This window comes from Perca flavescens, chromosome 10 (assembly GCF_004354835.1).
Source record: "Perca flavescens isolate YP-PL-M2 chromosome 10, PFLA_1.0, whole genome shotgun sequence".
NCBI classification, from domain to species: domain Eukaryota; kingdom Metazoa; phylum Chordata; class Actinopteri; order Perciformes; family Percidae; genus Perca; species Perca flavescens.
The window spans coordinates 13,590,162-13,603,282 of record NC_041340.1 but is presented as its reverse complement, the minus strand read 5'-3'; the positions used below and the strand labels follow the sequence as shown (position 1 = coordinate 13,603,282).

The 13,121-nt window shown below is 38.6% G+C and overlaps 1 protein-coding gene across 1 annotated transcript in view; it reads right to left on the bottom strand.

Moving 5' to 3' along the window:
* diaph2 (diaphanous-related formin 2) overlaps positions 1–13,121 on the bottom strand; it is a 410,316-nt gene that overhangs the window by 244,619 nt on the left and 152,576 nt on the right. Inside the window, 1 exon segment of the mRNA XM_028589075.1 lies at positions 9,954–10,068. Coding sequence (XP_028444876.1) covers positions 9,954–10,068 — 115 coding nt within the window.

The following is a 13,121-nucleotide window of genomic DNA, read 5'->3' as shown; positions in this document are numbered from 1 at the left end:
ACTCACAAAGTAAAGGTTCTTTACATTTACAGTAACGAGCGCACCGTTAGTTCATCCGCTCCTACCAGCCGGGGCTGTTGCTAATCCTGTCTGTATCCTTCCAAGATTGGTACATGTGATACATGTAACACTCCGGCTCTGCTGTGTGGAGCACAGACTTCGGAGTTCAGAATGCCGTCCGTCTTTCGAAATGCAAAGCTTGAAGCTGCATGGCATTTTGTCTGGTTTATCATGGCTGTTGTCCAGTGTGAGTTAGATCCTCCGGCAATACCTAAACTAATCAGCATGTGAATAGACATGTAAATACGGGGGGCTGGGTTCCCGCTATCACTGTGGAATGTTACCTGCTGTGACTGAGTTATGTGAAACGTTTTATGTTTTGTCTTATTTACGTAATTTTAAGAACCACATATTATTTGGCATTGGACACATTGGAAAGTGTAACATATAAGGTTATTTTTGCCTTGCTTGTATGAAAAAAAAAAAAAAAAAAAATACATGGCATTTATTTTTATCCTGCTGAGCTACAGCGGCGGCGGAGCTCTCGACGGGTTAATATTTTCTGGCACACTGGATATTCAGAAGTGAAACATCTTAACTACACATTATTTTCTGTACAGTCTTAGACTGAATCCTTCCTTTCTCTATGAAGGTGATTCTAGATTATTTACATGTATCTATCTACAGCACTTTAGTTTTTTGTTTTTGTTCTTTGTGTCTTATTATTGGTCAGATTGACTATCTCAGAGACTCATCCACTATTTATCCCCCGCAATCGGTGAACTGCTGTTACTGATGGACATACAATAAAATGACGGAAATGGAATTGATGCACAACGTGAAAGGTCGACTCATTGTGCCTCATTGTGCTTGTTTGCAGATAGAAATATCATATTGTTAATGGACACTTAAAATGCCAAATGGTACAGTACTTACAGTAGACCTCTTGTGCAAAGCTGGAGTTACTTCAGTAATGATATATTCAGTACAACCAAATCATACAAGAAGAAGCCATATTAGTACGTTGTTAAGTTAGCTGTCTTAGAACCACCGAAGCCTATTAGTTTTATCAGTGCATATTATGCAAAAACAGCATAAATCAAAATCTACAAAAACAAACAGTTACAAAAGGCATAACGTTTTAAATTTGAGTGTCCCAGCTTTAACAATTCCCCTTATGTGTCATTCTGTTTTTTGTTTCCTTTTTTTTAGGTGAATGTGGATCACAGTCTGTAATCAGGCTGGTCTGTCTACCTTACTCTCCCTTTCCCTCATCTCAAACTTTTCCGTCTGTGCAGTAATTTACCTCGCTGTGGCATGAGAAGTCATGATTGTTTATATTCAAGTAGGCACCATCTTGAACACGCAGGACTGATTGTTTACCCATCCTGTCTGTGATATCACGGTTGCTCTCTTCCCCCCAGCGTTCCTCTGTCTCCTCTCTGTCCCTTTCCAGCCAGATTGGCAGTGGAGTGTCACCCCCTGGCACACTTGTAGTCACAAACCAATTCCACCAAAGACAAATTAAACTTAATGCCATGTAACAAACTCAGTGGGCCACTGTGCACTGTCAGGCATTGTGTTAGCCAGTGGAGAGATTGGGCTTGTGTGCACTTTTTTATCTGTATGGAAATCATGAGTCAACATGGAGCCGTATCATAAGCACATTTGGAGAGGTCGGAGTTAGACAACAAGTGTAAAACATAGTAAAACATTTGCAATTACTCCTGATGAATTCTGTTAACTGAGGGGGCAACAGAGTTTGTGTTCGATCTCATTTAAGAGGAGATTATGAAATACAGCGGGTGGTTGAGTTGAAACAGCTTGAAAAGCAAACTGTCTACAGGCCTATCAGAGAAAAAAAATACCAACCATCGCGTAAGTAGAAGAAAAGCTATCCGCCCCTGAAATTATTACCTGGCAAGAAGAGTCGAAAACAAAGCTGTATAAGTTGCTAATAGAATGTTGAGAGTCACTGAAACACCCTGCAACTACAATAAATGTACAAAGAAATCAAGATATGTTCATTTTCTTGTGATAACTATTGACAAATCTGTACATTCTAACAATTTTCTATAAATAAAATAGTTACTATTCGAAAAATATAGCAATATGGCACTATTAACTTTCACAGACTTTCAATTTCTTTGATGTGTCAGTCAAAAATGGCCAATCCAGGAGAGCAGTAAATCTACACATCAAGTATTCCCTATAAAACTCACTGCTCTTGTACTCATACCTCTAAACTGGATTAGATATGCACTCCATACTTTGCTGTCTGGGATCATGGGGGTGAGTTAATGAAGCTCCGCTGGGGCTTTTCCATGTGAAAAGCTCCAGTGACAATCTGACATTGTTCTCTTTTTAAACGCAAGTCCCATTGTTAATAAGCATCCTATCACTCAATTAGGCAGTTAATACTTCCTACAGGAGGACACACACACAAATACACACACCTCGCAAAACAGACACAAACTGAACAAATCAGGGGGAACATATCTTTCCTTTTGTTTTAAAACCAAATACCACTTCAATATATTGAATTGATATTACACTGTTACAGGTTAATATTTCTTGGGTGATGGGGGGAGTGTGGTTGTTATTATGTATGATATAACAAATATGGTAATTATGGTAAATGCCATGTAATGAAAATGGTGAGGGAACATGAGCAAGAGTTTGTCTTGATGTGAAAGCACAAACACAATATGCAAGACCCCAAAATAAATGGAAGTTTAACATTTAACTATCAAAATTAATTGTTTTTTTTTAACCAATAAATTCAGGCTGAAGTTCATTGAACTTCTCTTGGGTGCTCAGTGTGCTTTTGTTGGAGTCACTGCCCAGACTTTTTTGTCTAAGTTACCTTGTTCCAGACTTATTGGTATTCAGTATGCAAACACATGTGGATCTAGGTACCTGGGTTGTCTAAATATTGTTGACTGAAAAGTCCTGGACAAATATAGATGCAGAAAATGCTTGTGCAATAGTGACAAACTACAATAAAAAAGGTTAGAGACATTGGATTCCTTAAATATATTGTTGATAAGTTACAAGACAAACTGAGACACAAACATATACTTTGAGGGCCAATGGAGAATTAGTTTAAAAAGACAACATAGAAAGATTGACATATTCCAAACTTGTTAGCTGAGGTTTTTCAGCGAGTAGAAAAAGAAATGAAATATTTAGATGCACAGGGGATATTTATTTTTGAAGAGACAGATTTTGAGGAACAATACAATGTACCTGAAGGCACATAAAAGTTAGCAGGGTGTAGACTTGGGAGGCTGTAAGCGGCAGGTATCAAAGAAAGCTAATATTCAGAGGGCTAAAGTTAAAGTGCACTGTGATAGCCAGAATGGCTCTCATCTGAGAAGAGAAGATTAAAATCAGTGGGACATCACAGCAAGGTAATATGAAGTAGGAATGGGAGGAAATCTCTCTCTCTCTCTCTCTCTCTCTCCCTCTCACAGACACAGATGCACACGCACATAATATAGTCTCCTACAATAAACCAATTACTTGTCATTAATATTTAAGGGGCCTAATTTCCATTCATATGTGATATATTAAAAACGCGCAGGGATGAGCAAGGAAAAGGGCTGACCCTGAAATATTCACAGCGGGCTGGCTGCTCCAAACAGAGAGAAACGAACATCAGGGTGTTTTGTGTTTTATTGAGACAAATGTCTCCTGCCTGTGCCAGCAATTAATGTCCTATCTTCTAAAATGAAAATGGTACCATTTAAGGCCTTTCTTTTCCAAAATTGGATAATATACTCTTTGGTTTGCTTCAAATAATAATGGACAAGTAATCCAGAATGCATGATTTCCTAGTGTGAGGAAAGGTCTTTTTTCACCAAAGGAAAGAATCTTTCCATTCACAGACACTGATGACAGTTTACAAAATGAGTAAGTGGTAAATGCCATTTGTGATCTTGTTTGTGGGAGACTGCAGCTTATAAACAATGAGCCAGAGAGAGTGGTTGTGGGGGTGTTTTTACTAGGCTGGCCCTGACTGCAGTTGGACACCGTCAGAAGAATGAGATAAGTGGAGAGAAAGCGAGCGATGTCAGGAGAAGAAAAGCCCAGGATAAAGATGCAGAGAAAGCTGCCTCGCCGGATGCTCCCTTCTCTCAATTAACAGAATCAGTAATAAACAGCCTTTTTCTCCAGGGAAACATGGCAAAGCATCAAGCTCGACTTCCCAACACTTTGACATACAACGTATCAAAAGCTTATCGTTGTACACACGCTATTAATACAAGGCAGACTATTCCACAGTGGGCTGCAGTGTCTTGAGTTGAGCTTAAACCCATTAGACAAAAGCCTTTATTCCATTGTGACTATATGAGAAGGCAGAGCTATAACAGTAGTCTTGGATAGTTTTTTTTTTTCCTTTCTCAAGAGCAACAAGCTTTTCAAAGGTTTCTATCAACAAGACATATTGTTAGCAAATGAATACAGCTTAACAGGATTAAAATATCGTGAGTGGCATTTATTGTTGCTAAAATTGCAACTGTGTTCGGCGAGCCAAAACTTGTATTCATAGACTTGTATTGAACATACACTGTAGGGCCCCAGCAAACACTAACCCATGGTGTGCTGGTCAACAACAGTTTTCTTGCCTGACCGAGAGGTTGCAGAGTTTCATGTGAGGTGGCCGACCATGCGTGAGTGTGTTTGATCTGGTGGCCGGGTCAGCCCTGATGTTAACAGAGTTATTAGGGGACTTATTAGGGAGAGTCAGAGAGCCAGCTAAACCCCCCACTGATTCCATCATTACTGCTGTTGTGGCAGGGTCATTACCGCCCTGCTGCTGGGGCTTTGTAGCAAGGATTGAGAATCTGCTGGTGTGCACACCACACTGGCTCAGTAAGGAGAAGATGTGTGTGTGGGATGAGTTGTAGGGACAGAGGTGAAGGAAAATGGGTGTCAGAACTGCTGAGGGATTTGATCAAATCCCATGTGATGATGGGGTGGATGACTGCAGCCATCACTTGTAGGAAGGTTTTAACCAAGTTACCTTTCCAGGGCTGACCTTTACAGGCACAACACACGTTTGAAGATTTTTTCTTTCGTGTTAACAGAACATGATGGTGTAGTAACTGCATATATATATATATATATATATATATATATAGTGTACAGCTTGTATAATAGTGTAAATGTGCTGTCCCCTCAAAATAACTCAACAAAGCCATTAATGTCTAAACCACTGGCAACAAAAGTGAGTACACCCCTATGTTATATTCTCATAGAGGCAGGCAGATATTTATTTTTAAAGGACAGTTATTTCATGGATCCAGGATACTATGCATCCTGATAAAGTTCCCTTGGCCTTTGGAATTAAAATAGCCCCACATCAACACATACCCTTCACCATAACTAGAGCTTGACATGGGGTACTTTCCATAAAATCATCTCTCAATGCAAATCAAACCAGCTATTAGGCTAACTGACATAAAACCATGCCATACTTAGAGATTGGCATGGTTTTATGTCAGTTAGCCTAATGGGTGGTTTGATGATTTTATTTAACTTTATCAGGATGCATAGTATCCTGGATCCATGAAATAACTGGCCTTTAAAAATAAATATCTGCCTGCCTCTATGAGAATATAACATAGGGGTGTACTCACTTTTGTAGCCAGCAGTTTAGTCATTAATGGCTGTGTGTTGAGTTATTTTGAGGGGACAGCACATTTACACTGTTATACAAGCTGCACACTTAATACTTTACATTGTAGCAAAGTGTAATTTCTTCAGTGTTGTCCCATTAAAAGATATAATGAAATATTTACTAAAATGTGAGGGATGTACTCACTTTTGTGAGATACTGTATATATATATATATATATATATATATATATATACACATACATACATACATACATACACATGCTGTAAAAAAAAAAATTAGACATCAGTAAAATATGATGTGCAAAAATCTGCTTCAAATTATTAGGGTGAAGAACTCCCTTGATATTCATTACTACACCATTACTTGACGCTTCTCTTTCTCTTGACCAATTTTTTGATTTATTTCTAAAAGTGCTGTTTGGTTTGGTAACACTACTCCCGTCCCCTCTGGCCTTATTCACCACAAGCACTTGGCTAAACATGTTCATTAGCAGCCTCACCATCATTAACACAGAGGCATGCTGGGAAAGAAAGTCCCAATGACCCTGCTCAGAGGGGTGGAATGGAGCCTCTGATTCCTCCTTTAGGATGTGCATACATCTTAATTAGGCCCCTGTCTCTCTCTGCAGAAGTATGAATGTCATTGACTTTTTAAACCATAAAGCGCATTCATTTAGTGGGCCACACAACACCAACAACAAAACAATATTATATATTGATATATTGACTGTGACTCTAACATAATCATCAGTAGTTTTATACTCATAAAACATTGAAATATACAGTATACTCAGAGATTTCTGTTGTTGTTGACTAACTTCACTTCTTCCATTGTGTTGTTTCTGCTGAGAAGCTTAGACATCACCATTACAAAGTGGCATATGCCCTTTGTCCATCAGCAATTGGTGCGTGCAATGGAGGAAACATTTTGGAAGAAAGGGGGTGTGAAGTTTGCCAACATCAATCTTGTTTCAAATTGAACTGCAAAGTTCTAGCTGAATGAATTGCCTTTCAAATGCAGCAGGCCATGGCTACACACATTCAATCCCAAAGTAAATCTGATTTGATCCCAAGAGCCATACAAAGGCACAAACCACTGATTGATAAAGCGAACTGAGGGGAGATCAGGGTAAAAGAAAAAATAAGAGAAGTCAATGGAGAAGAGGAAAAAAGAAAGAGAGAAAAGCCAAGAGAGCCAAGCGAAGGCAGAAAAAGGACAAGAGAAAGAAAGCAAAAGTGGAAAAAACTGTTTTAATGGGAAATAAAACAACCCTATGATGTGGCCAGGTTGATCTACAGTGTCTATTTAATGTCTCGTAAGTTGAAAAATATTAGAAACCAGGGTGGTGAGCGGGAGCAAATAAAGATGTGTGTCTCTGATAACAGATTGCTCAGCTTTATGCGTGGGTGGTAACAATTTTCCAATCACAAAGCACTCAATAGTGCCAAAGGTGAAATGCCTGCCTCAACATAAGTGACTGACATGTAGCTTTAAGTGTAACACATTTTCAACTCAAAGGAGAAGGCGCTACATTTCCCCACACGAGAACAGGAAGCTAATATAACAATATTAAAATTGCAAAGAGGATTAATGCTCACTGTACAAAAACTGTAGAACCATGTTACCAGCTCAAAAACAATATTCATCACTGGGTTGCGCTTTAAATAAACAAAAGGGCTTCGTTTTCATTTTTACTGCAACATGGTTTCATTAGCTTAACCTGGAGGGATGAATCACTGTGCCTTTATTGTTACAGTATGTCAGCACAGCAACATAATTACTTATTTTATATATGAGAAAATTATTAGCTCAACTGCCTCTTGTAAATACCCAATGTATCATGCAGAGCTACTTTGACCTGTATACAGTGCAACAGACATTGTTGGTTACATACAGTGGTTATAATGGACATTTTCAGTGTCTTTGATTTGTGATTTAGATAGGCGGTTAAATTGGTTACTTTTTTAAAACATGTGGTTACCTGTGCTGTCCCGAAGTGAGATACAATTCGATGTTGCCGATGTCAATGGCCTTCACACCTAATGACTGGCATATGTGTTGAATTTTCAAATCAGGCCAAAGCACCATCATAATATAATAAATGACAATGAAATGAAAAAATAAAAAGCCACTCTGAGAAGATTGAAACTGAGCTTAAAAATCCCTCTTGATTATCATTTCCTTTTCTTGGAAAAACTCATTAAACGGTGAGACTCATAAAAGCAGCGGGGGAGATGACAGTCTTGCATTCTCAGTTGTTTTAGAGGCCTCTGAGCGCAATAAGCATCTGAAAATTAGGGGCTGTTAAAGTGATTCTTTTTTTTTTCTTTTTTACTGCTAAAGTGTTGTTTTTCAACAATGCAAGGAACAAGCAAGAATCCCAAGGAACGTGGAGTTAACAGACGCCTCTTTGCACCATTTTCTGAGGGCAGCTCTGCAGGGAAGGCATTTACACCTGCTTGCCTCATCTTTTACGATACACTAGCCCCCCGAAGTGTGCTTTACTTATAAATATCCACATCTAAGATGTGGCAAAGATGGAAGTACCACAAAGAACTATAGAAATGTGTGTGTGCACGTGTGTGTGTGTGCGTGTGCATGTTATAAAAAAAAAAAAAAAAAACGGGGGGCAATATCGCAGACAAATGAAGTCGATTTTCACCAGTGACTTGTTTGTCAAATCAGCACAAAGGATTTATGGTCCGTGGTTACAATGAGAGTACAAGACTTCAGGAATTCATCTTGCAAGACTCCGTCTCTCCACCTGATCCTCCGACACTGCTTTAAACTACAACCAACACCAGTTAACCAACTTGACTTGAGATGAAGGAAGACTCGCGACTCAAATAGGTCAGATTCAAAGTGGAAATAAGGCGGGGATCTTTTGACAAAATGTTTTATGTTCAAGCACATTTATTGTTACATATCCTCAGATGGCATGCATTTGAAAGACTATACTGCATGAATCATGAAACAGAGGAAAGAGAAAAACAAATGAAGATCCAATCTAGTACCTTTTTTTGCAATACCATCTTCATCAAAGCCCTTCTCAGTGACTTTCAACTTCACTGACGAGGGGGGTGGGGGTGGGGATATCAAACATTAAACAGCATTTTTCATTCATGAGAAAATCATGTTCTCTTTCAACAATAGTGGGAAAAGAGCTGATTCAGTGAAGTCGCTGCGGGGGTAATTGATAGGGCTCCAGCAAAGGTAACTCCCAGGGGAAATGCTGGATCATGAATTCCTACCCTGCCAGCGGGAACAGGAACTATCTATAGTGCTTTTTTTTAAACCCCAGTGGGTGAGAAATTGAATTTAATAAAGAATTTAAAGGGACATTTAAAGCTAAATTAAAGCCATGTGAAGCTCAAAATGGAAAGTTGAATTGCATTTTTAGAATCTAATTGAAAATGTATTTTATAGCAGACATGCAAACATGCTGCAAACATGCTGATTTACTAACAAAAAATATTAAATGTATCTGTCAATAAAAAAATTTAAAGAAAAGAACAAAAATTCAGAAAATTAAATAGGTATTGCAAAGGTATCAGAAGGTTCTGTCAATTACTTCAGAAATGTCACAGACCATGTGTTAAAATATATAATGTCTGTCAGATATCCTCCTATAAGAGAAGCCTATTCCTGCCATTTCATTAAGCCTTGCAACTGTTCTTTCCTACCCATATTTTCCTTCCATCTGTATTATGCTGGCAAATCACCTTCCAGCAGCTGATGCAAAATTGCTATTAAGTTCACAGAACTAAAAGAGTTGAGTCTAGTTTGTAGACCTGACGGCTGTGAGAAAGACAGAGCAAGAATCTGACTTGTGTCCAAACAGACGGTGGGAATGTGGGAAAATTTGGAGGATTCTGTATAGTTATGTCCACACACACTGACAAAGCTCAGATTTGACTGCTCTGCGCTTGACAGGGCTCTGACTTCTCCCCTCGCACTGCTGCTAGAATTAGAGGAGTGTACCACACACGCACGCACGCACGCACGCACGCACGCACAATGTGTGGTCACATTGCATCTCTAGCTTTCTCAAAGACACAAACACATTAAAAACACTGCACTAAGAGCATTGGTATCCCTAATTGGCACAGAGAGCACACATAGATGGTGTTCAAATGCAGTGGGAAAAGTGCTTGGTTTTAAGATAATTAACATTTCAGTGAGAAAAATGGCTTCTTAAAGTGTCACAAGATGAAAGTGGTTTGGCATCTATTGCCTGAGAGGCTAAATGAAGCATGTGTGTGTAGATTAATTAAAGAAGGGGTGAAGAGAGATGACGCCTCCTTACCTTTGCTCTGCGACGAGAAGCAGAGGGAGAGCTGAGCAAATAGGTCAGGATTCTCAAACTTCTCTTCTTTGACTTTGATCCAGAAGCAATTCTCTGCCATTTCCTGAGGCACTATCTGCAATGACACAAGGATTATTATCACCACAATCAGAGACCGCCATTTCACCAACCTGCCACTCAAAAAGTTCTTCTCACTGGAGATGGGCTTTTTGTGTGTTTTTGTGCGTGGACACACACATGTCCTTGTGTGTGCATCCTTAGCATCGGAGTAGCAAACACAACAAACAAAAAGAAGACCAAAGAAAAAGAGGAGTCTGCAGGAATAATACGTCCTTTTATGTGATGACAAAGCACAAGAATATGACCACGTCTAAATGACGTGTGGATAGACCTTGATTGAACCATTCACATCAAAGCTCTTGTTGACCTCTCCTGAAAGCTAATGAAATATGTGAATTTCAGCTTGCCGCACAAACCCTCAGCAACCCTGTTTATACACTCCTCCTACCTAGACCTGCCTGATAAAGCAAAGCCTTGAAGAAGCACTCAAGCACCTACATAACAGTACAGTGAGGTGATAGCAGGCAACAGGGATGCTTTCACACACCCCGTCTTTCAAGCAGATAATAGAGTAGAAGTGTACAGAGAGATTCAGACATAAACAAACCGATCTGACATACTGCAGTTATTACGAGCTAATAATATGTGTGACACTACATCTGGTGTACATTGTGTTAAGTGCTATGGTGAAAGCTCTTATGAAGGGCCTGGACTAGCAGCTGGTTTAATGGTATGTGTGTATGGTTATTTATGTATGCTTGTTTCTAATACATATTGTCTGCCGTTCTATCACTGTAAAAACTTTGAATTATTTTCGCATGATATTGTGCTATACAAACAAACTCAAACTTGCCATGAATATCAGCCTTGTGAATGTGTCAGATGTGAACGCATATCTTTTTTTATGCACAGTCACAATGGGTTTCTTGAAGAAAAACTAATCAATATCTTTTCTCATAAATCTGCTAGTGGCATACACACCCTTAGCACTTTAAGAAACAGAAGTGTTTTTTTTCCTAAACAAAATAGGTAAAGCTAAAAAAAACAAATGTTGCAGCTAAAAAGTTTAGTGAGTAGGAAAGTGCACAGTAATACAACAAAATAACCTGAAACAACCCTAATGAAGGATGCTTTTAAAATTGCAACTTATCTGAACTCCTACTTTGTGAATTTGTCAAGATAATGGCAAAAAACAACCTAACCCGCCTAGCAGTCACAGCCCATCCTCCTCTTAAGTGAGGCCCTGAATACCAGGTAAATATAGCACTAGAAAAGTCACTTAGAAACTGGATTGGTCACAGATTTCTTTTAAAAGTCCTATTCCAAATGCATTAATGACCACAAAAATTCAATATATATTCACATGCATAGCATAGAAAAAATGTTGCGTTATTCTCTACACCTGACATTGACTTAAATACAGTATTGGGCCAACAGACAAATAAAGACCACCAATTGACTGAATAAATAGCTGGTTAAAATGCATTGATGATTTTTTGGGGGGGAATTCTAATTGCTGTTACTTAACATTCAGCCTGGTGCATAAATCTTAGGCATTCCTGTTGTGGCTGACCAGAATAAAAATGTAATCTCTGTGTTTGAAAAAAAAGTCATCTAGATGTAGAAACGGCATTTGTTACAACCTGAGCTAATTAACTAATGTTGAGCTTAAACATAAGCCTACCTCATGGTGCTCTGTAGGACATAAGTTATATCCTTCATCTCAATGTAGCCATGCAGCCTTAATTAGCAGCGTGAGATTATATGCATTTCATTTGTTTTATTGGACATAAATAATAATTTCTGTTTTTAAAATTCAAAGTTGAATGGCCAAAATGGCAGCTAGAAAAACAAATGTGTATGTTGTTTGTTTTGGACTTTGGACAGTTCCATACTTAATCTTGACAAATAACTTTCTGTGGGAATAACTGACACACAGATATGGAAGCACATGCAGGGAAAGAAATAGCTCATGCTGATTTAAAATGCATTCAGCACTTAAACAAAGCTGACATTTCCCAATGTGTGCCTAAGCTTGTCTTTTCCCATGTGAGTGCCTTACACTACTGCTCCTGACTATGAATTCCCTGTCACCACATCCTTTGCTTGACTGGAGGACTTGTACTGTAATCGAAAAAATGTCAAATTGTGTAATTGTCAAAATGACTTTTTCCTATTTAGAAGCTGCCCCCATTACTTTAGCTACAGTGTGTATAGTAAGCATGTATGTATGCTAGATTGTATGTTTGTACGTATGTACAGTAAGTAGTCATTAATTGTGTACAGATTAGAGATGTTCCGATACCGATACCAGTATCGGTATCGGCTCCGATACTGCCTAAAACGCTGGTATCGGTATCGGGAAGTACTGGAGTTTATGCACCAATCCGATACCACGTAATAAAGCCCTAAAGAAAATCTACGTTAAAGTAGTTTATGTTCTTTTTTTGTTATAACCGACTGTCAAACTGGAGAATAAAAGAAAGTTGTACGACATTCATTGTTTGTGTTTGTTCATGTTTTACAAAGAGTTTAACCTGAGCCAGACAGACAACAAAGATAGAAATCATATCACATCCATACGGGGATTTTAGTATACAGCTGTTATATCACATCCATACAGGGATAGTAGTATACAGTTGTTAAAACATAATAAAATATATGACCCACTGGTATTGGATTGGTACTCGGTATCAGCCGATATGCAAGTTCAGGTATCGGAATCGGTATAGGGAAGCAAAAAATGGTATCGGGCCATCTCTAGTACAGATGATGCAACAAGTCATGAAGTTTCAGCTGCCGGCACAGCTTCATGTCAAACTACATTGTCCAGTAATAATTCAATAATTCTTTTGCAAAATAATATAACAGCCTTCTTTTTCTTTTATCAAATCTATGTGATTCATACTCTTTTCCGATATGTATGGGGTAGTGAAAAGGACGGGATGTAGGCTATTTCCCCTTCCTTCTTTATACAACCAAATTGTATTTGGTCCTGGCACTCCCATACTTCCATATGCGGCACATAGAGAAGACAGACGACTCTTGTCCCACATAATCAACACAAGAGACACAGATTATTTTTCCTCAGGTGGTTATGAATTTCAT